At 40.1% G+C, this 24,551-nt stretch overlaps 2 protein-coding genes across 3 annotated transcripts in view; one reads left to right on the forward strand and one right to left on the reverse strand.

Moving 5' to 3' along the window:
- The window catches only part of LOC126292102 (uncharacterized), a 28,411-nt gene extending 8,464 nt beyond the window's left edge, over positions 1-19,947 (forward strand). Inside the window, exons 2-5 of one of the 2 annotated variants that reach the window (XM_049985929.1) lie at positions 1,323-1,406; positions 7,554-7,602; positions 14,920-14,984; positions 18,585-19,947. In XM_049985929.1, coding sequence (XP_049841886.1) covers positions 7,577-7,602; positions 14,920-14,984; positions 18,585-19,426 — 933 coding nt within the window. In that variant the 5' untranslated portion in view covers positions 1,323-1,406; positions 7,554-7,576 and the 3' untranslated portion in view covers positions 19,427-19,947. The remainder of the gene's footprint in view (positions 1-1,322; positions 1,407-7,553; positions 7,603-14,919; positions 14,985-18,584) is intronic. The other variant, XM_049985930.1, reaches the window with a different exon arrangement.
- A 1,685-nt stretch (positions 19,948-21,632) lies between these two features.
- LOC126291534 (uncharacterized) lies at positions 21,633-22,206 on the reverse strand. The gene is made up of 2 exons (XM_049985035.1): positions 22,065-22,206; positions 21,633-21,958 (listed from the first exon to the last, which is right to left on the reverse strand). The coding sequence occupies exons 1-2, from the start codon at positions 22,204-22,206 to the stop codon at positions 21,633-21,635; spliced, it is 468 nt and encodes a 155-aa protein (XP_049840992.1).
- Positions 22,207-24,551: the final 2,345 nt, after the last annotated feature.

Below are 24,551 nucleotides of genomic sequence, written 5' to 3' on the forward strand. Positions count from 1 at the left end.
TCAGGTACATTTTTGGTTTGCCATATTCCTACTGGTGTCCCGGGAATTTCTCTGAATAGTGTTATCACCACCAGCTCAGACCCAATCGTTATGCATTTTGTGGCATTTCACCCATGCCTCAGTGTCATTTACTGTCTGTCTGCATTACGTCTTTTTAAACACTAACTGAAATGACTCCCATTATCTTTTGTTCCATCCCACGTGGAGCCTTATAACACCCCATTTAGCAAGTGGGAATTCAGCAGCATCCTTGCTCTCTTCCCCAACATAGCTCCTGGACCGGGTTGGGTGCAAAACCAAGTGCTTCAACACTTACCAGTGGTTAGCCGATGTCATATACTTGCCCTTCTTAACCAACTCTGGAGTGAGGGGAAATTGCCTTCCCAGAGGGAAGAAAGTGTATTATTCCAGTTTTTAAATCCAGTAAACCACCTCTTCAGATGAACAGCTATCATCTGATCAGTTTAATAAATGTCCTCTTCAAGTTACTTGAAACTGTCTTTGAATCTTGGGACCTTTTGGCTTGAACTCATGGTGGTTTTTGCTGAGGCCATTTACTGCAGATAATTTAGCCACATGGAGTCTGCTATCTGAATGGATTTTGCCTGGTTTTAGTATCTTGTTGCAGTCTTCTGCAGTCTTCATAAAGCTTATACCACACACCACCACCACATCCTTCCCACCTGTACATGAGTGAAACCTCTGTGGCCCATTCTTGATTTTTATTCTTTCATGTCACACTTTTCAGGTACAGGTTGGCAGATCACTTAGCACCTCCCATCTGCAATAGAATGAAGTTCAGCAGGGTTCTGTTTTGAATGTCCTACTCTGTTTTGTTGCTATCAATTGTCTGGTGGCAACTGCAGAACCTACAGTGTCACCCTCTTTGTATACTGATGACTTCTGCATTTACTTTTTGTTCATCTGTAATGAGTGTTGCTGAACACAGACTGCAATGTCAAATATACTGTGTGCAGTCTTGGGCTCTCACTCATGGCTTCCATTTTTTGGCTGCCAATATTATGGCTGCATTCCTGTCAGTGCTGCAGTCCAAACCCATCTAGATCTGTACCTCTAAGGCCCTGAAAGGGCGAATTCTCATTATTTTTGGGACTGGTCCCTGATGCCCAGTTGCATGGCTTCCCCATCATCGTTAACAAAAATTGACACGTTGGTCAAACCTCTATGCTTTTCAAAGCCTCAGCAACACCAGATGGGGCGCAGATTGTTCTACTCTGATACACCTCTACATGCCATCTGCCAAGTCCCATCCAAGTTACAGGAGTCTTGTATACAGCTCTGTGCCACCTTCTATGTTACAGATGCTGGACCTGATACACCATTGTGGGGTATGACTGGCAACTTGTGCCTTTTGGACTAACCCAGTGGCCGGCCTTCTAGTGGAGGTAGGGGTTCAACCATTGTGGGTTCTGCACCACGAACAGTTGATCACTTATGCATATGTGTCCACTGCTCCCCGGAGTACCTAGCTATCGTCTCCTCTTTCCAGATAAGGAGATCCACCTCTCACAATGCTAGCCTGTGTCTGGGGTTACGAACACCATCTGCTTCTGGTCCACTTTTTCTGAACCCCAGCTTTCTCTTCTACCACTTCTTTGGAATTGTTCACATACAACTCTGTGTTGCATCTCTCATTCACAGTTCAGTCACAAGGTCTGAAAGACTCGGCTCATCCTGAGTCCCTCTGCCACCAATTCTCCATTCTCAGCATGTTTTGAGGTTCAGAAGTAGTCTATACTGATGGTTTATTGTTGCCAATCATACTGGCTTTGCTTTTGTTCATGCACTGTGTAATAAACACCCCTCCTTGCCAGATGGCTGCAGTGTTTTCACTGTGTAGCTGGTAGCCATTTATGTTGCTTCTTGAGCATATCTATTCCTTCAACTTGTGAGTTCTTCCTCATCTGCCATGTCTCTTTGAATGGTTTACAATGTCTTGACCAATGTTGCCTTTACCATCTCTTGGTCAGGACTATGCAGGGTTCCCTTTTTTGCCCTTATACTATGTGGATGCCCAGTGGTCTTTGTCTGGACACCAGGTCTCGTTGGGATCCCAGGAAATGAAAGGATTGCCAAATTGGCTACTAGCAAGTTGCCTCTTGATATCAGTATTCCGGAATCGGACCATCAGTTGGTATTACATTGTCAAGTTCCAAGGATCTGGAATACGGAATGGCACACCCTTACTTTGTTGAGCAAATTATGGGTGACAAAGGAGACCATGAATTTATGGAGAGCTTCCATGCCGGCATCTCACAAGGACTCTCATCGTCCTGTGCCAGCTCCACGTTGTGCATACTTGGCTGACTCATGGTCATCTGCTCGATCACAAGGACCCGCCCCGTTGTCATACTGTCCCTTTGACAATGGTCCACATTTTGCTGGACCGTCCTGATCTAGGCACCCTGCAGTGGGCTCGTAATCTTCCTGACTCGCTATCTCTGCTGTTGATGGAAGATGCCTCAGTGGTTCACCTGGTTTTACAGCTTGTTCTTGTAAAAAGTTTATGTCACTCTCTAAGGGAGGCCACTTAAGCCTTGTTGGCCCATTGAGGGGTTGGTAGGATGTCCTGTTGCCCCCACTGCCCAATTTGGGCAGTGGTTATCTGGGCTCGGTGGTGTGTGTCAGCCCTCACCCTATTGGCTCTTTTGCTCTTCTTCCTCCTTCTCGTGTGTTCTGTTTCACTTGGTGTTTCCCGTGTTTTCCTATGCTTCTCTCACCCTGTTCATTTCACTACTCTTTTCTGAGTATTGTTGGTTGGGGTACCTCTAGTTAGTGATGGGGTATGTCCCCTTTGGAAGACCTCTGCAGCTCCATGAACGAGGCACCTTTCTTCCTTCCCCTTTTATTCTCCCTTGTTTTTTTCTCTAGGCTTTGACATTTGGTAGACCTGGAGTTTTCTTTATTGGGTTCCATGCACTAGGCCCTTCTTTGCTGTGTAATTTTGTTGACTTGTCTGTTCCAGGTAGGAGGGACAGATTACCTCATAGTTTGATCCCTTTAATCATTAAACCAACTAATCAGATTTATGGGAAGCTGCCATTCATTGCATAAAACAGAAATTTTGTCCAAGTCCTGAAAGGCCGTGCACTTTTCTCATACACACCAGTGTCATCAAAGAATGTCAGATTGCTGGCTGTACTATCTGTCAGATCTATTTGGACATGGAGAATACCTACCAAGGACACTTCTGACATTACCTTTGTCTCTGATGAACATTTTCTATCCAGGGCTGCACACTGGCTTGTATTGTTCAAAGATTGTGTGATCAGACCACATATTTAAGAAACTATTCCATATGACTCAACATTTTAACAGTCTACAGTGTAGTACACTACCTGACAAAAGTTTTCTGTCACCATAAGAAAAGCTATATACTTTGTTTCAATGTACAAACTTGTCATAAGCACTAAATAGACCAACAAAATAAATATTTTCTCTCTCTATCATTAAGTAGTGGTTTATATTTTAATCACTTCCAAGCATCCATCCCCCCCCCCCCCCCCCCCCAGAACAGCTGCACAAACTGTTGTCATTCTGGAGATAAGATTTTGTAGTGTTTTTGCAGATATTGGAGCCCAATGCATCTGTAAATTATCCCACAGACCTTCAACATAAAATGACCTCTGTTTTCTCATCTCCCCATCAAGTGCATCCCTTAAGAGTTAAATGGGATCAAGTCAAGTGACTGACTTCACCAAATCATATTCTTTAGTTCCCTACATTTGTCTTTTCTACTGACATACCCTCTGCACAATTTAGAAGCATGTTTGGTATTGCTGTCCTGCTGCATAATAACGCACAAGTAATAACACTATTGCTAAGTGGAACTGCATTGTTGATCAGTACCCCCGTGATGTCTTTTCTTCTTTAAGGTTACATAATTCTCATTAGACTACGGACTTTATCAGCCATGTTATCCCCACACCATGACCAACCCTCCACCACACTTCACCATTGACGCCACACACTACTCTTTATACGTTCACCACAAAGTCAATGAACAAACATTCGACATGCCTTTCAAATACCTCAGACTTAGATTCGTCCATGAATAACACCTTGTACCATTGCTGCATACTGCAAGTTTTATGTTGCTGTGCCCATTGCAATCCTTTCATGTTACTCTGTTTGCATAATAAAGGATTTTTTGTTACTGTACACTGCTTTAAACGTTGTTCATGGTGACAGCATTGCACTATTGAGACTGAAATTGGAGCTACCAGCTCTTCTTGTGAATTTCAGGTGCAGTACGAGGCCTCTTGACATTTACTCTTTACACATATGAACTGATGCACACATTGTACTGTAAACTAATGTGAATCGATTGCTACGCTGCAGGCTGAAGAAATGAGATCTACTCGAATGGAACCATCTTAGGTAAAGGCACATCAGTTTTGTTGTGGATACACATCAGTGTCTTTGTGGTCGAACAACCAGTCGAATATGCAACAGAGGTGCTTCGTCTTTATATGCTTATTGTTTTATTATCAGAATGGGGATACGATAGAATATTATAAACAAAATTCCTGTTTTAACCACAAAACCATAAATTAGACTGGCTAGTGGAAACTTTTGACAAATAGTATGCATGTCTAATGCTTTTCAGACATCTGGTGATATAGAATGTGCCTTTTTTCCTGTGTCTGTGGTTCACAGTATATTCTGTGTGAAAAGGGTTTTAAAACTTCTGGTTTGTCAAGACAGCCTCCACTTTGCGTAAGCCAGTTTGAAATGTACGCTGCAGAGGATTGCACGATTTTTTAAACAGTGGTTAATATGTACTGGCACTATGAAGATTACTCCTTTGACTTGGATTTGCTTAAATAAGGTGAATTCGTGAACACAAATGGCACAAGGGAGCAAATGTGCTGTGATGCCAGTGTAAGAATCTACAGGTTGTGAATTAGTGGGAAGTGTGTGTCAATTGACACCACATATGACCTTAGTGGCTGACTTCCAGACTAAAAATATTCTTTCAGTTTGAAAATATTATCCCACAGATTACCTGTTTTGGTGTTGTGGTCTTCAGTCTGAAGATGTTTGCTTTGGGTGTCCTCTGCATAGCTACTGCAGCTGACACCTGTTTGAACCAGCTGTCCACATTCGTGTCTAGGTCTCCCAGCACTATTTTTACCTCTCACTTTTCCCTTCATTGCCAAATCAACCATTCTTCGATGCCTCAGGATGTTTTCTGTCAAAGAATCTCTTCTTTTAGTCCTATTGTGCCACAAATTTCTTTTGTCCCATTTTAATTAACTGTTTTGCCCAACTAATCGTCAAGATTTTCTATAGCACCACATTTTGAAACCTTATATTCTCTTCACACCTGAATAGCTTATCATCCACATTTTAATTCCGTACAGATGAATACCTTCAAAAAATACTTCTGAACATCTAAAATTGTATTAGATGTTAACCAATTCCTCCTGTTTCAGTAACACTTTTTGTGCTATAACCACTCTGCTTTTTATGTTGTCTTTTTTCCCTCCCAAAAAACAAAACTCATTTACTACTTCTACTGCTTCATTTACAGACCTAATTTTTCAACATTAGCAGATTTAATATAACTACAAGTACATTCTGTGCAGTTGGTTCATCTGTTCTTCAAAGACCACTGCTCTCTGACAGAATTACAGTGTCATTGGCAAACCTCAAAAGATTTTATTTCTTTGAACTTTATTTCCCATTCTAAATTTCTCCTTAGTTTTCTTTATCAACTTACTCACTATACATGTTAAATAACACTGAGAGAGGTTACAAATCTGTCTTAGTTCCTTCTCAATCACCAGTTCTCTTTTGTATCGCTCAAATCTTATAACTGCAGTCTGGTTTCTGCAAAAGTTGTGAATAACTGTTTGCCCTGTGTATTGTACCTATACTGCCTTCAAAATTTAAGTGTATTCCAGTCAACATTGTTATAAGTGGTGACCTACTGACTTGAATAATGTAACTTTGCTATTGCCAAATTTCTGTGGTGGGGGTAGGCAGTATTGCTTGCTAGTACATGGTTTGTGCAATTAGTATGAATCACCCTGTGTCCCACTTTTCCCCTTCCAATCCATATTACATGTATCACGTTGTGAGACTCTGCATGTACCTACTAAGCACCATGGTTACGCAGAGACTGAGAAAGGCTGTGATTGGCTGATCTCTACCGCTCAGCTCATCTGAAAGTAAATTGAAAAGTAAATCATGTGCTTCCCAGTGTTGTGCTGAGTTGTTTCCATTTTGTGCATAATATCTCAACAACCATCCCAGCAGTCTTATTCAGGTGTTAAGAGTTTTCCCGTTACATGTAACACCTGGAAACACATCATGAATCAGACACACTGAGAAAACCTGAGATACCACAGCTGCAAAGTTGTTTTAATTGAACCTTAGTAGTGGAAAGTAAAGATGATTCTACAGCTTGGCATAAAAACTCTGAAACATTCTGAAATGTACAACATGGAAATCATGGATAGTAAAACAAAGACAGTGGCTGTAACTGGAGCGAAAATCTGTTGAGTGAAAATTTCAAGCAATGATGAAACAATAGAACAAGTAACAAACTTTAAATTTATGTAGTCATATTTTGCACTTTGTGGACCCGGCAGACATATAGTGAAATTTAACAGATTATAATAAATTAATTGGAAAATTGAAGGCAGCTTTGGTAGACATGAGGTAAGAAATACAAATCAGATTTCAATGTCGTGTCAAAACCAACTCTTCCACTTGGCTGAGAATGTTGAGACACCCCTTCAAAACTATAAAGGCAGAATGAACGGTGCACAGGTGAGGTTCTTAAGTTTCCTAAGTAGTGTAGATTTGAGAGACAGAGTGAGAACAGTTGCACCACTGTGTCAGTAGGACAGGGAAGGATTTTTTAAGACTACTGCACATTCAAATGATCAGTTTGAGTCGTCATAGAGTAGGAACATACCCAATACTGCTAATATGCGAGGGGTGGTAATAAGTGTGCTGAATTCTGTACTTATATTATTTATTTAATTTTTTGCACTTTGGTCTAGTATTTTCAAGTTTTGACTGTGTTTCAAGGTAACGTATTCATTGCTACTTGCAGTAACTGCATTCTGTGGCTGCAAAAGGTGGTGAATGTGTATATTCTACAAGAGCTTACCGTGTGCCAGAAATCCATCGCTGATGGAACTGAATGTTAGCCTAGGGAATTTTTTTAATATGGAGCTACTGTGTTTTATCAATATTAAGAGTTAGCCTGTTAATTGTAGACCTAGAACTGTACTCTCCAGGATATGATTTACTTCGTTATTCACATCCTGGGCTGAGCATGCAACCATTACTATTATATCGTACAGAAACAAACAAAACAACTTTAGTGGCCTCCTATTTCGAAGCAAATCATGAATGTGTAATAGGCCTAGAAGTGTGCTTAAGTGGAAGTAAGTTACTGTTTACCAGTCAGATGGCTCATTTTCTATTGTATGAAACTGTAAAGCTACCTGTGGTTTGTAGTATTATTGCAGTATGTCATCCTCAACTCATAATTGTTCTTTTACTGATTTCAGATGATGCAGTGACATGCCTAATTATGTCTCAAGACAGAAAAATGGCAAGGTAAGTATTTTATATTGTTCTAAACACTCCCTCAGCTGGACTGATATGAATAATTATACATGTGTTGTATTTTCCACTACATGGAGAACTTTTCCAGTCACTCTGTTACTGCTTCTTTGTCAACTGAGAAAATAATATTGTAGTACTTCGCACATGACAGCAACGGGAATGTTTTATTTGTAGCTATACAGATTGTTTTCAAATGAACGTTGCTGTTTCCACATGTTGGAAAAACTTGCCTCTAATTGTAACTCATAGACAGCAACTGAGTAAGTTTCGGATGTGCATTATATGGCCAGATTGAATGTTCTCTGTGTGACAGCAGGGTTAAATAAATGCGAGCAAAATATGGTACCTCCACTTACTTGTGTTTGAGTAGACTGAGTAGCAAGAGAACTGAACGAGTACAGATGGGGTTACAGTACTAGCAAGGAGACCACACAGCAATAAGATTTTTGTAATTTTTTTTTTAAATTTATGATATGTGAAGTTCAGAACTAACAAACTAATCAGCCAAAGCAATTTGATGCAACTCTCAAAATTCCTAGAGAAAATCAACTTTGAAATTCAGTAATTCATGACAGATTCTGTTGATGGGTAACGTGGCTCTATAGTAGAAAGCTTGCCTACAATCTGGGCAGCTCAGGTTCTATTCCCAGCTGAGCAAGTTTTTCTTTTAACAATTTTGTGTTTTCTGTGGGAGTTTCATGAAGCATAAAATATGTAAAGATGGGGGAAAAAAAGAAAATTTGTAGTGCACAGTACTGGTTGGTTCTGATTCAGGTTCCGTTCTTGTCTTTTCCCTGCTTAGATCTAATGCCTACTTCATCCAATGTATGCTAATTAACACATATCTAATTGTCATTTTTTTATAAAAAATCAACTGCTTCTCATTTCTAAATACATGTTGCACACAAAATATAAATTCTTAATTGTCACTCTATTATAAAAAAAATTGTTAACAAAAACGTTACAGATTAATTTTTTTCATCATTATGTATTTAACATTTCACAGAAATGCTCTTAGAACATGCACCAGTGTTTGAAAATTTGCAGCAGCTGGGAATCGAACCCTGTCTGTCATGTCACAGGTGAACATTATACCATAAAGCAATGTGGCCCATCTGCAAGTTAGGCCACGAATTATGGATTAAAGATGCTCGGAAAATTTCCGGGTCGATTTTCTTGATAATTTTGTAGAGTTACATCAAATTGCTTTAGCTAGTTGATATTTCAGTTCTTTATTTCACATACTATAAATGTAAAAAATTACAAATATCTAATTGTTGTATGGTCTCCTTGTAAGTGTACACAAATTTGAGAATTCTGTCAGAGTTCTAACACATACTACATATTACTGAGTCCACTGTTAGCTATGTTGTGCAGAGGAAATGTCATAGAAGCACAACACACACACACACACACACACACACACACACACACACACACACACACACACACACACTTGTTAACTGTTGAAGTGCTGTGGACTTGCTTCACATCTCAAATACAGATGTCAGTAACAGAATTATCTGTTGAGAGGTGATAATTGCTCACCTTCTAATTCTTCTCACTACCGAGAAGCCACAATCTTCAAACTTTGACACAGTGTGATGAATAGTATTGTTTTGTAGGTCGTCCAAATCTGTGACAGTTCATCTGTTTCTTCCTGTGAGACTGAAACTTAGTTTCTTGAGGACAGGCTTCCATTTCCTGTGCTCCTGTATGTATTTCCTGCTGTGTTTGGAGTGACTTTTTGCTGTGAAGACAAGATATCCTCTCTTCTAGGACTATCCTCAAGGTTGCTGGTGTTTGAGAGGAACCTTTTTTAGATTAGAATGGGGATTCAAGCACCATGTTTTGAAAGATGTGAAAGAATATTTAGAGAACTCTGAAAAGGTAGACATCCTGAGCACTGCATAACCACAGGGTTGGATAAGTTACACATAAATGGTTACACTATAGCAGCTTACTCATGCAGAAAGGAGGAGTCTTTACATATATTAAGTCAGAACAGTTCAGAAACATTGAGACAAGTAGATTTTGTAGTGATGAGCACATAGAATGTGCATTTATAAATTAATACTGAAAAATAAGTCACTTTTAATTGTAACGGTATCTAGACCACCATTGTGAAATTTTGAACTGTTTATGAGGAATCTGAAGTCCTTACTATACTATCTGTCAGACAGTAGCAAGCAGTTAGTAGACTGTGGTGACTTCAGTGTTGATTTTGTAAAGTATTCTGATAGAAAAAAGTGATATGGGAACCTTACTTGGGTCCTGCAGTTTGATCTTGGTAATTAACTTTCCAACACAGGTGGATGAAGACAGTAGGACCTTAATTGATAATGTTTTCTTTGCTGAATCTGAGTAAGAAAACAACTGTTTGCCTTATTACAAATGCTCTCTCTGTTCCTGATGCACAGTTAGTTAGGATAAATAAAATAGTGTGTTACAGTGTTGTGGTTGGCAGGAGAGCCAACCGTGTCAGTAAAGGAGGCCGAAATGCACGCGTTTTAGCTCACGCAGACTGGCGTGAGGTCTGGAACATGACAAGGGAATTAGAATTGAGAAAAATGGATGTAGCTGGTGGAATACTTAAATTTAATCCATTCATGGAGAACGTCGCTCTTTATGGTACATGATTCACAATATCAATAGTACGCCTTGCTAGGTCGTAGCAAATGACCTAGCTGAAGGCTAGGCTAACTATCGTCTCGACAAATGAGAGCGTAGAAGTCAGTGAACCATCGCTAGCAAAGTCGGCTGTACAACTGGGGCGAGAGCTAGGAAGTCTCTCTAGACCTGCCGTGTGGCGTCGCTCGGTCTGCAATCACTGATAGTGCTGACACGCGGGTCCGACGTATACTACCGGACCGCGGCCGATTTAAAGGCTACCACCTAGCAAGTGTGGTGTCTGGCGGTGACACTACATTCCTCCCCCGCAAATCGGCATACGGTTGTGGAATAAGGCTTCCGCTCGCCATGGGGAGGACCACATGTTGAAGTATGCGACGAGGTAGGGAGCCTAACAACAGGCGAGGCTGTGCCACCCACACCCTGCCATTCGGACCGCGGGGAGCGAGGAAATGCCTGAAAACCTGCACCAGGGTGCATGCCAACATGCGGTGTATGTGCCTGTAGAGAGACAGGAGGGGCCGAAGGGTCAACCTCCATCGGGTCGGGGCACTCGACAGGCGAAGACGACATGGGGTCTAGAGCGGGCAAGAGTTCCATGTCGGAGGACAACCAGTCATGGGAAGCGATCGGCGGTGCGTGACCCAGGGAGGCGCCCGGCGGTTGCAGCGACGCGTCCACTGTGGGCGTCGCCAGCGGGAGAACAGGCGGCGGCAGCGCGTCGCCATGGGGCAAAATGGAATGCAGCGTCGGTAACACCTGGGGCTGAGGTGAGACAGTAGAAGGGTCCCCAGGGCGCTGACCGGACGGCACCGTCACTGAAAGCAGACTGCGAGCAGCAGATGCCATGCGACGACAGAGGCGCAGCTGATTGAAATGACGACGCACCTCACCAGAGGCCCCCAAAACCAGATACATAGCGCGTCCGAGGCAGCGAAGAATGCACCCTTCGAGCCAACGCCGTGAACGTCGATAGTGGCGATAGTAGACAACGTCGCCTGGAGCAAAAGCAGGTGTCTGCCACTGCACAGGAACCTGATGCGGCGGATGGAGCAAAGACATCAAGGTTCGATGAGGGCGACTGTGGAGCAACTCAGCTGGCGAGCGGCCATCTCGGGGCTGAGAGCGATACGAGGACAAAAAGAGCAATAATGCGTCCTCTCGAGAATGTGAGTCTTTTAACTTCAACATCTGTGATTTGAAAGTCCTGACCAATCGTTCAGCAGCACCGTTTGACTGTGGCGAAAACAGAGCGGACGTCAGATGTTGAATACCATTTTGGCCATGCAAAGAATTTTCGCGGTGCTGCTGATTGTTGTTCGGCACACACCATGCAAGAAGAGCACATATTCGTAATCGCGGCATCGATTCCGAACCAAGTACAGTGCTGACGAGCAAGTTGTTTCGTTCTCACTATACCCCAATGTCCTTGGTGGAGAAGCTGTAAGATAGAGGACTGTAACAAATGTGGTACCACGAACCTGGACTGATCATTATCAGAACGCAACAGCAAAACCCCACGTCGTACAAAAAGTCTCTACTTGTGAGCAAAAAATCGGTAAACCAACGGGTCCCCGATCCGTGACTTTGACAATGGCCATTGCGTAGCAACAAAACACAGAACGAGAGCAAGGACAGGGGCGGCAGATGTGGCTGTAGCTACCCGATGAAAATCAGTCTGAAACGACTCGACCACATCATCGGTTTCCCCATCAATGAACATGCAAGCAAGTTCGGAGGAATCGAATGCCCTATCCTCAGCAACAGGCAAGTGGGACAACGCACCGGCGTTTCCATGCTTAGCAGTGGTCCGATACAAGATATCGTAACGGTACTGTGAGAGGAATATAGACCAGCGAATGAATTTCTGCGCTATACGTGGAGGTACAGGCATGGTTGGATGAAAAAGCGTTTCAAAGGTTTGTGGTAAAGTGACGACCATACAAGAAATCATGAAACTTTGTAACACCAAATACAAGAGCCAATGCTTCTTTCTCTATCTGTGAATAATTTCTTTGAGCAGACAAGAGCAATTTGGACGCAAAGGCAATAGGGCGATCGTGCGATCCATCTTCATGCACAAGCACAGCACCGATCCCGAAATCCGATGCATCCACCATCAACAAGAGAGGCTTCTGGGGATTGAATGGCGTAAGGCAAGTATTGGAAAGCAACGCCGATTTCAACTGGCTAAAGGCGCATTTGCATTCTGTCGTCCAGACGAACGGAACACCCTTACGGTGTAAGCGATGAAGCGGAGCTGAAATGGAAGAGGCGTGTGGAATATATTTACGATAATAGTTGATTTTTCCCAGCACACTCTGTAGCTGCTTCAAATTCTGTGGCGACGGTAAGTCTTGTATGGCACGAAGGTGCGTGGGACTGGGATGTATGCCTTGGGCATTGAGTACATGGCCCAAGTATGGCAAGTCCCAAGCAAAAAACACACATTTGTCCTTCCGTAAGCGAAGACCATTTTGTCGCAAGACTGAAATAATGTTCTGAGATTGGCCAAATGTTCTTCTTCCGCCTTTCCAGAGATCACAATATCGTCCAGATAATTTGCTGCAGTAGGGACCGACGCACAAACAGTTTGTAGATATTGCTGAAACAATGCAGGGGCGGATGCACACCCGAATGGCAGTCGTTTGAATAGGATAACATCACTATTCAGTAGAATGGAAGAGCCATAAATGATGGGTCACAAGTAGCAGATGCATTTAATAATCATTTGGAGGAAGACTTACCACCAACTATAGAAGAAATTAAAGAAATAATTGAAACCCTCAAAACAACAGAGCTACTGGAGAAGATTTTATTACAGCTGAACTTTGAACTGGGCTTTGCCCAATTTAGCAAACGAGCTAAATTTACTCTTTGAAGAAATGTGGAAAACAGAGAGAGTCTCAGAGGAATGAAAAATTACCTTGATACACACACTCCATAAAAAAAGGTAATAAACAGGATGTAAATAACTACAGAGGAATCTCTTTACTGCCAGTAGTGTATAAAGCATTTTCCAGGATTTTATTAAGAAGAATAGAAACAACACAAGACAGTCATTTAAGTGAATATAAAGGTGGTTTTAGGAACGGAAGGTCATGCTCAGAACAAATATTTAATCTCAAGTCAGTAATTTGCCACAAATTATTTAATTCAAAGGGCATTTTAGTTATGTTTGTGGATTTCAAAAAGGCTTTTGATTCTCTTGACAGAGAATCTATAGATAAAATAATTTGAGAATTTTGTCTAAACTCGCAAACCTAATTGGTGAAACACTTACAGGGTCCTTGAAATTTGCTGCCGTAATTTGATGTCCATTTGGATACTTGGGAACTAATTGGCAGTTTACAGGCTTTGTAAATTGTCCACGGTACTTCTGTAAACTAACTTGCACAGGTTTCTCAGTCTGGTTGTGTGAATATATAGAATGTTCACCACTCACTAATCTAAACACCATTGTATTTCTGATGTCTGCACTTTTTATCAACAGTAACGTTATGTTTGCCGCTACTGTTCATTATAGATGACACAGACAAGGAGTCATCTACATTTTTTATCTAGGAGGTACAACCACAGACCTAGGATAATATAGCTTTTATTTCGTCCAATACAGAAATAAGAATAAATGATGAGCCTTTGATGACGTTCTTCCTTCACCATGTTTAAAGCCTTTAAAACACAGCTGGCTACTTCTTCAGCCCCTCTAGATGCAACATTCTCAGACCAGACACACATCATTGCCTTCTTATCACTACGGTGTTGAATACAGAAATTATATGTCCAAAGTTGTCCCCTATAAAAAACTGTTTCCATCGAAATATATGGTGTTGGCAGTGCTTGTTTTAAGTCCACGCACAAAATGAGTGCGTCGCTACCATCCTGTTTTTACTGATTTGAGTCACTTTTCAGAGCACTATTTGCAGCTTTAGCTTTCTCAAAGTGTAGTTTGATGTCTGTGGTTTTGGTGTTATTACATGACTTATAAGAATCACAAATATGACATGTATCATTTGACGGCAATTTAAAACCAACATTATATTCCATGTTTAAAATGGTTTTGTACACATGTTGTTTCACTGGGACTTCATCTGTATTTTTAAGATATTCACAATACAAGCGGTACATTCCAGCAATCATGTTAACAGAGGTTATGTAGGACTTGTTGGGATTCTGCATTTTACTATAATGTGATGTGTACATTGGAAACATTTTGATGTGATTTCTAACATTATTTTTTCTCTTGTTGTCAGTGACAGGAGGTCTGTTAGAATGCTTGCCTCTTCTCTCCTGTCTAGGTGTATGTACAGATGGATATGTTGTAGATTCATGGCACTCAAGGGAAAATGATGCAGCAAAATATTTTTCCCTCTCACGAGTTAATATTGGGTACTGATTACACAATAAAAGTAAAGTGAAATAGTTTTCTGTTACAGATCCTGTCTTGTATAATTTCTGAAGCATTTGTGTGTGTGTGTGTGTGTGTGTGTGTGTGTGTGTGTGTGTGTGTGTGTGTGTGTGTGTGTGTGTGTTGTTCTGTATGTTGAAGAATACATTTGTTCAGCACGTTGGAATTTTGGGTCACAGTTTTCATTCTTAAGCATTTTTGTTACAAGAATGAATTGCATTGTGACTCATTCTTGATCCATACTTAAAGGTGAATTATTTTTTCTACAGAGTACCAGCAGGAAGGGATAGAGAGAAGCATCGGTCTTCAAGCCCAAAATTACGAGGCTCAGGAGGTAAGAGGGGTCTCATTGTAACATATATCAGGGAAAATGTTCAAAAACTATAATGTTTTTAATATTACTGTGATATATGAAGTGCTTCAAGAGATATTTATAAGTCTGCCTGTGTTACTGTAATAGTGTTTCATCTTTAACATTTCCTGTCATTTACTCCTGTGAATGACAGCCACATAGTATTATGTAGTCTTCCCAGACTGCGGAATGTACTGTGGGAAATAAGTAGGTGTGAGATTGGAAAAAGTGCAGACCACATCCATTTTCAAAAAGGATTGTCAGAGGAGCATAGGCACACAATTTAAGACATATATTGGTGCTATCAGTCTGCATGTTTAATACATGCATAGTGGCCTTTTTGGAGACCAAAAGTCCCCTCTATAAAAATCAACATGGACTCTGCAAACAGAGATCACTTACTGATTATTGAACCAGATTTCTAATTGGATTCAGGATTTCTTAGAATATAGAACTCGGCACAATCAACAGGTCTAAAAGTAATTTCAAGGATTTTTAAATAATCTCTACCAGAAATAAAAGAGAGCCTTAATACTTCCACTACATAAGAAGCAATAAACAATATGTTAACAACAGAGAAATTTCTTTTATACCAGTTGTATGGGAACTATTTTCAGAGATTGTACAAAATGCAGTAGACACAGCACTGGAGAGTTATTCTGTTAAATATCAAGGTGGTTTTAGAATTACAGAGCCTCTTCTGTACAAATATTTATTCTAAAGCCAGTCATTCGCCACAGATTACTGTATTCAGAAGACAGTGTAGTAATGTTTGTTGATTTCAAAAAGGCCTTTGATTTGTTTAATGGAGAAACTATAGATAAAATAATCCAAGAATTTGGTGTAAAGTTTAAATAGTTTAAATTGGCAAATCTGTTTCATGAAACACAGACACAGTATCTAAAGTTAAATTTATGAGAGAAATGTGTCAGTCCGTCGAAATAAACAAATATATGGGAAGGTTATGTCTAATCCCCATTCTTTTTAATCGTGATCTAGAAAAGACCGTGAGAATTTGGAATGAAAAACTGAAGGAATGTAAGATTTCACCAGTAATGAATGGATTTGTAACAATTATTAACAACTGACTGAAATTTTTGAAAATAGATATTGGCCAAAAAGATAAAGTTAAAACATTTAAATATCATGGGGACATGATCTGAGAAAATGGCTGGAAAAAGCTGCTAGAGAGGAAAAACACATGAGAGGGGCACACGGAATAACTAAAGATTTTCATAGCAAAAGGTACCTGTCTAAAATTGCAAACATAAGGGATTGCAATACAGTAGTGAAACCAGAGTGTCTATATGGAAGGGAATGTCTAGCATTAAACTATAATTTAGATAAATAAGAAACACTAGAAAGGCAAATAATCAGGAAAATACATGGTGTCCAGCGAAGAAGTCCCTGATTTCAACATTAAATATCTCGAAAACTAAGATCAATAGAAGAATGCAACAAATGGTTTCTTTTGTTTGAAAGCTGTAAGAATGTTATACATAATGTTTTGAAGTAGCGAAAAACCTGCTAATAGATGGTGCTGTACACTGTTCATTTCTTACAGTGTCCATGTGTATAATTAAACTCCTACTACGCAAGCAGACCTTGCAGTCGCATCACAATCATTTCAAAATCTCCACCACTTGCAGACTAGAGGTGGTGCAAATGAAAAATGGATTCAGATGACAAACAGACCACCATTTCTAGCCTTTCGAGTCTTGTGGGATGTTACCTATAAATGGTTTCTTTCAATGTGTCCCACAAAAGGAGTAACATTGGGCACATATGTAGGCTAATCCATCCCTGGCTAGTAAATGTACAATAATCCGACACAGTGACTCTATTTGCGAAATATTCATCAAGAAAGCAAAATACCTGTTTGGTGTGATGTAATCTGGCCCTATATTGCATGAACCTCTCGGTGCCTAGTTGTTCCTAGCTGTATGACAGTAAATTTATGCAAAGTTGCAATGTAAAATTCACTAGCTGTAACTTGCATAAAAAGTGCCAGCAATGCCTGCATACCACAAGCCAAACAGTAACTTTGGGAGGATACAGTGGTTTTGCTTCACACAAATGGGGATATTTGGAACCTCAAAATAACATGTTTTGTTCCTTCGGCTTCATTCAGGTGGAAATGTGCTTCATCTGTGAACCACAAGCAGCCAACATCAAATTCTTCGATATCAATCGGTGTGAGAATTCGGTTCACAAATCCCTCTGTCGCACATCTCATACAGATATGGCCTGATGGCTTTTGATTTTAAACGGAAGTGTTTGTAGGCTTGGTCTCAGTATTTTCTGCATGCTGGAACACTTCAGACCCTCTGCTGCAACTCTTTGGATGGATTTCCTTGGATTGTGCTGAAAATAATTCCAGAAACCGTGGCGATATTTTCAGGAGTACATACGGTTTTCTTGGAGCCAACATTAGCTAGATTGTCAGCCACTCTGCCTGTCAGTTGGAATTTGGCAAGAGCTTGTGAATGGTTTCACCAACTTGTCTCAGCAACTGATCCTTTTGGAACATTAATTGTGTTTGAAAACTACACTTTATTGCTGTAGGACTGTGTTTTAAACTGTGGACACAGTACCAGAAAACTCACTGTTGAATGATATATACAATTTCAACCTCCTCCTTCTGTACACGAACCTCCTTTCTTGTTTCAATGGTGGAACTGATCACGCTGAGTGTAGTGTATTGTTTATAGGCAGTACGTCTTGTGATTACAACACCATCTGTTATCAGCTTTTTGAACTATTTCAAAACTTCTGTTTAAAAGTCTTGCCGCTTTCACAATAAGCATACAGTTCATTCACTGGTCTGCCAATCTCAGATATTAAATTTTTAAGCTGGGGGCTCGTTTGCTGCACATCCTTTATTAGGCCCATAGAAAACTATGGAAGGCTGGAAATTATGAAGTAAGCTGAAATTCATCAAAACATAGAAAATACAAAAAAAGATAAAAAGAAAACTGATATTTTTTGGACATTTGTATCAAATGCAAGACAGTGGATTAACCAAAAAGTTCTTTAAATATTTGTAGGATAAGAAGTAAACAAGACGTTGGACCCAGAAGTAAAAAAGTATTTAGCAAAGAGTAAATATGAATGGATTCTGAGGTAGGAGAGTGAAACAGTTGGTCTGAAATGGTCAGAAGAAAGGAAGGAAAAACACAGTGAGAAAATGGAGGAGGACAGGAAGGAAAGAATAATGACTAAGGAATTGAAATTGGCTCATTGTCCTTAGCTTTACCATCTGAGAACAGGGAAAAAATTCAGAAGTACCTCAAATAAATAATTCTGTAGATAATGTTGTAAGATCTGTAGGCTGTTTGTGGATGATACTGTCATCTCAAGGAAGCTTGAAACCTAAAAAGTCTTACTATGGGTGGAAATTTTAGTGAAAAGTATAGTAAGGTTTAAGCTTTCACATACAATAATTTATTTCAAATGCAGTCACCTTTTCTAGTATAAAAATAGCATTTATTTAAGAAACACAAGTTGTTGTTCCTGACATGCCTGGGACTACAGTTTGCTGTGTAGGTAATCTGATTATAATTTTTTGTTCTTTCAATATAGGTGCTGGGCGCTCATCTTCAGGAAGAGTAGGGAAGACACAAGTGAAGAAATCTGCTTCAGACCGGAAACTCGAGTCTCAAAAATTAAGATTAGCTGCTAGAGAAATAAGATCCGACCGACGACACACAGTTAAGAAGAAGAATACGTCGAAAGTACAAAAGCAGGTTCCGAAAGCTGACAGTACGCCAACAGTTGCAGAAGGAAAGGTGACTGAAGATGAAGCGCTGTACAAACAGAATATGTTGATAACACCAGATTCCGAGCGAAAATGTTCAGCACGTGAAATCGAAAAAATCAGAGAAGCACTCGTAGACGCTCTCAAACCTCTCGAGGACGGGTGTTTTCCACAGTTTTACAATTCTAACAATTCCCAGGGTGTTCTCGTCCTTACGTGTGCCAACGAGCAGACAAAGCAGTGGCTGGAGAGAACTGTGCCCCTGCTGAAGCCGTGGGACGGTGCGAAGCTCTGTGTAAAGCCTAAGGGGGAAGTCGCACGAGGGACTAAGGTACTATTTAAGACACCAAAGTTGTTTGCCAAGACAGACCCCAAAAAGATCTTGTTGATGCTCAGCACTCAAAACAAGACTCTAGAGACCAGGACGTGGAGGAACGTTAGTGCGAAATCCGATTCGTCGGGCCAGACTCTGGTCTATTTAGTCGACAATCGGAGTCTCGAAGCCATCCGAGCCTTGAAGAATAAAGCGTATCTCGGATTGGGCAATGTTGAGTTAGTTATCTTAGATGAGGAGGACAGCAAGCAGGACTCTGTAGATGCAGACGTGAAAAATGAGGCGGAAGATGGCAAGGACACGGCTCCCGCAGAAAAAGCTCAAGTGTCGTGATGTTCGTATTTGAGAAGCAGCCACAAACGTGATGTGAATTCAGTGTCCTCGTACAGTGTACCGAGGAGGACAGTGCGTGTGCTCAAGCTGCTTCTAGTTGCGGTGCAACCTTGTTTATTTGTACTGTGTGAGGTCAGAAGTTTGCCTACAAACCAGGAGAATTTGGTAATACAAATAATGCTGTTGTGGTCTTCAGGCCAGAAACTCGCTCGGTGCCTCAGACTTCAAATTGTCTGCCGGTTTTTGGAGTTACAAGGTTTCCACAGTTATTTTTTTGGAAGTGATGGAGATAAGAGGCATGTAACAAGTGCACGGTTAAGAACTGAAATGAATGAATGTTTAATTTGTTTTAAAAAATACTTACTTAAACTTTGCATTATATGTGTATTATGAAACATCTGTAAGGATACATTGTTACAGATATTGATCAAAATATTAGAATCTGGATGTTAATAAATTAAAGTGTTTAAAAAACATAGAACCAATGTTGTTAGCTTTAATAAAACTTTTATTACTATAAACATCTGTCCAGTTTATTAACATTTATTATTGTTACTATTATTGCTACTATCACAGTCATAGGTGGCTGTAAACAAGTTTATTTTCGGCTGCATTATTTTAGGCACAGACATGTTCTCTCATTACAAATGTGAGGTAGTGTGTCATAAAATGAATGCACATCCTTAGGAAGGACCAGCTTTAGTTGTTGCAAATGCGTAAACTTTTCTGCACTGATCTTTAGTGGTGAACTGTAGGGAGGGGGCACTGTAAATGAGCTGGATATGTTTGACATCCTTCTTGGAAGTGGTTCCCATGTATTGCTGAGTTTCAATTTATATACCATTATTCCAGAGGGATCGTACTTAAGACACCAAATATCAGTCACTGTTGGATCCCCAATTTTGGATCTTGGCCGAATAGACGAATAAAACGTGAGTTTATCATAGGACTTGAAAAATGTGTGGTCCAAATAATAGACGGCATAAGGTCTAGGACTTTGTCTTGCGTTAGTACAAACTCCTACATAAGCAGCAGGAGTATAAATGGTCTGTTTCTTTAACTTCCTTTCTATGGTGGAGTACATAGAATTACACTCCATTTGAGTGTGACCTTTCTCCAGAAATTTTTGCACTATTGTAATGTGTTTCTGATTGGCGAGATGAGCCTGTGCATTACTAATTACTGTGTTTCAATTCTGGTACGTGCATCCGTCACTATAGAAAATAGCTTCTGAATCATTTTGGTTGTATGTTTCTATAAAATGTGTGAGTGTACTGGCAAATTCCTAAGCTGTTGGTCCACCTTCTCTCGTGCCAAAGGTAACAATAACCATCATTACTTTTTAAATCATAGATGGTAAAGCTGTGTACCTTTAGTTTGCTTTTATAGTACAGTGCAGATGCTTTTAGTCTCGGAGAAAGCAGAAGTGCTTGAAGGTCCATAGTAAACACACTAGCTGGTCCTAATTTATCACTATTTTTCGCTTCCCTTGCCTCAGTTTTTCGGGCCATATGCAAAGAGTATTCATTGTCTGAGAGATTTCCTGTCTAGTGAGAACAACAAAGATTGCACTGGTCCTTTTTAGGCGAAAATAGGGTAAGATTATTTTCGTCAAATACCTTGCAGAACTGTTTGTAAGCAGCTGGGATTTGTCCTCTTTTCTTGCAAAATTCTATGTATTTCCTATGTATTTCTGATTAACTCAGCCAGTTAGGTTCCAGGTAGAATTTTGTGGAAGAACGATGGCAGTAATGTGATTCCAGTTTTGGCAACTGCGCAAAAAAATCTGATGCTGATTGTCGTCCACCTGAAACTTCCGTTGGTCTCTCATGCATTTGAGGCCCTTCTGCAAGCGTTCTTCCTGATGCACTAGATGCCCATGTTCTGACACTCCATTCACCTAAGCACAAAGTATTCAGAAACATAGTCTTGCAGACAGATTTCTATGTCCTTCTATTACAAAATTGTAATGTAGTGATGTAGTGTGCTATAACAGTGAGATTTATTAGATTCTGAATTATTTCTGCGTCTTTTAACTGGAACATAGTAGACATGGCTTCTAACAAAAAAATTTCTTTCACCCTAAGACATATCCTGCCAGAAATTATTAAATATTATCTGTCTGTGCTCTTCTGTAATATCCTTGCAAGTCCTGTTCCTATTTAAGGAAGAATGTTTACAAGTACATCGTGGTTTCATTTCCCTCCTACTTCTGCTCATTGTTGGACTCTTTTTGCAAACTCATCTTTTTGCCTAAATAATCCTGTCCCCTCATACATTTTTCTTTCTGCAAGCTTTGAAGTGGTTGATTGCTTTTCCTTTTATGGTACTGCTTTGTACTTGTTACTCTCACATCAACTTCATCATTGTTATTTTCCGTGCTGTTGTTACTGCTATGGTCATTTTTGTTTTTATCGGGATCATAAACATCACTACTGCCACTGAACATATCATCCTTGCTGCTGTGTTTGAAAAGACTTTCAAACTCAGAAGTGGAATTCACCTCTGTATTGGCTTCTTTTTTCACATTATCTGTAGTGTAAACAATAATGTCATCAATAATATTTAAATAGTTTAATCACCTCAATTTCAAACAAGGATCTTACTAGATGTTACAACAATATAAACTACGGTTTACCTTCATTTTGTAGGTCTACTCTTTCCTTTGGTGCAGGACAAGGAGGAACCTGACTAGAATCTTCTTCCAGTGATTTTATACGATATGACCCATTGTCGGCTTGTTTCACAAGGTGAAGAGTGAATTTACTCTTTTTACCCATAGTTGGAAACAAAGTAGTTACTGTAGAATGTATAGGATTCTGTTAAGTTCTAAAATTAAAACCTCGTATGTACTGAATGCTGTCGGCTTTACGCGCGATGAAAAACTCGTAAATCAACATTGTATTTAACAAGTCATTATTAATTCTGTATATTAAAATGCAATACATAAATACCTGGAAATACTAACGTGTACCTGTAGCAATAAAGCAGTGTTGGGTCTGTCAGACAGAAAGGTTACTGTCACATCAAAAAACATTTTAATCTCAGAGCATGTGTTCGCCCTGCGCACTAACAATGACGATTACCGGAGATGCACAAACTACGTATCATTAGAGATGTGAGTTTTTCACTATTGCCGCTAGATGGCGACACCGTACAACTCTAAGAAGGAAGGTTTCAACAGGCTATGTGGCATAATTGTCTACATTTGGTAATGGAGTTGTGTGGATTTCATTGTCAGATCGAGTTAAGAGGTTTTCATTGCCTAGCAACGATTTGTGCCAGACTGAGACACGAACTGAAGTTTCTTGCATTTCATGCGCAGCTGCTATAACCCCCAGGCTACCTGATTATACATCCACGTGGGACTCATACTTTAACATTCACCGTCCCTGGCCTTTTTGCCAACTGTGTGTCTAGCATTTTTGACTGGTTTTCATTGACATCATTTCATGTCATTCCGTCTTCATTGATTCCATTGCCATTGATCCATTCTTTTCATTTCAGTGAGCGTAATTTGATTGATATACATGTGTAACTAATAAGAGATGGAGCCTCTTGCAGTGTGGCAAATTGCAATGCAATAAATGCAGTTTTAAAGAACTGGCTTCGACCGCATAAATTTTATCATTATGTTTTAATTGCAAAACCAATGTGCTTTAATTATTTAATAATCTTGCCCATTAATATACAATGCAAGTTTATTCCCAGTGTGACTTATACCAAGTGATTTTACCCAGATGACCTATATCCCTATTTGCAGTTCTTGTTCCTGAGTTTGATTTGTGATGATTCTTACAAATTATTGATGGTGAAAACTAGCACTGTATCCACTTCTTGATTTTTCTGAGAAGGGATAAATGTGTTACAGTTCTTCTCAAAACATGGTTTTTGCTCTACAATTACTTGCCTGGGTAGTTTGTCAGAGTTGAATTTCCAGACGTTTTTGTTATACAGATGCACAGTTCAGGTTCAGTTTCTTGCAACACACTGATGCCTTCCAGTCTAAATATCGAACATATGAATACTCTCTGTGTCACAGAAGTTTCAGGACAGTATTTAAAAAATAGAAAATTGCACATATTAAATAATGATCCTTGTTCCTATCTAAGTAGTCCCCTTGGCTATCTATACACTGCTGCCAATGTTTGTGGAAGCCATGGAAGCAAGCAGAGAAATTTTCAACTGTGATGCCTTCAGCCTCATTTGTCACAGCCTGTTGAATGTCTGTGATGTCTTAATGTAGCTTTTCTTTGCGCTTCTTCCCTCCTGGAAACAAGAAGAATCACAAGGCGAGAGGTCAGGCGAATATGGCGGATGTGAGATGGCAGTAACATAATGTCTGTCCAGATACTCGATTACAGTAAAGCACTAGGAGGGTCTTGCATTGTCGTGCAGTAAGAACCAGTGCTGAGAGAGCTGCAAATCAGAGTGGCAACATCAAATTGCTTATCGCAAACGTTTCAAGGCTTCGATGTAAATAGTTTGGTTCACTGTTTGACCTGGAGAAACATATTCATGGTGAAGTAATCATTTATTATGTAAGGATCGGATCAACATTGTGTTCACAAAGGTTGTCATGTAACTTTCTTCAATGCTGGTGATCTGGAACTCCATCATTCAGCACTTTGATGCTTTGTGTGAATGTCATACTGGTAGCACCCACTTTCAGCCCCAGGAATAATCTTGACAAAAATGTGGGATCACATCTGAGTCTATACAGTAATTCAGCAGATATTCATAGTCTCCCCTCTTTCTGTTCATCTGTTAATGTGTGAGTGATGAGTTTTGCATTAAGTTTCCATTTCCCTAAATCTTCGCGTAAAGTCTTATAACATATGTCATGGTTCAGATTACATTCTCCTGATATCACAGACACAATTACATGATGGTCTTCTTTCAGAAACTTGTTTACACACTCCATGTTTGCATTGGTAAGTGCTGTAGACTGGCCACCTGCTCTGGGGTCACCTTGCTCTGAATTTCTGCCATTGCAAAACCTTTTGTGCATTTGTAAACCTGACCACTCAAAAGTGCCTCGCCTGCATATGCTTGCTTAATCATTGTCCACATTTCACTAGCGGTGTTCCTGAGCTAAACAGTGAACTTAATGTTCACTCTTAGC

Source organism: Schistocerca gregaria, chromosome 9 (assembly GCF_023897955.1).
Source record: "Schistocerca gregaria isolate iqSchGreg1 chromosome 9, iqSchGreg1.2, whole genome shotgun sequence".
NCBI classification, from domain to species: Eukaryota; Metazoa; Arthropoda; class Insecta; order Orthoptera; family Acrididae; genus Schistocerca; species Schistocerca gregaria.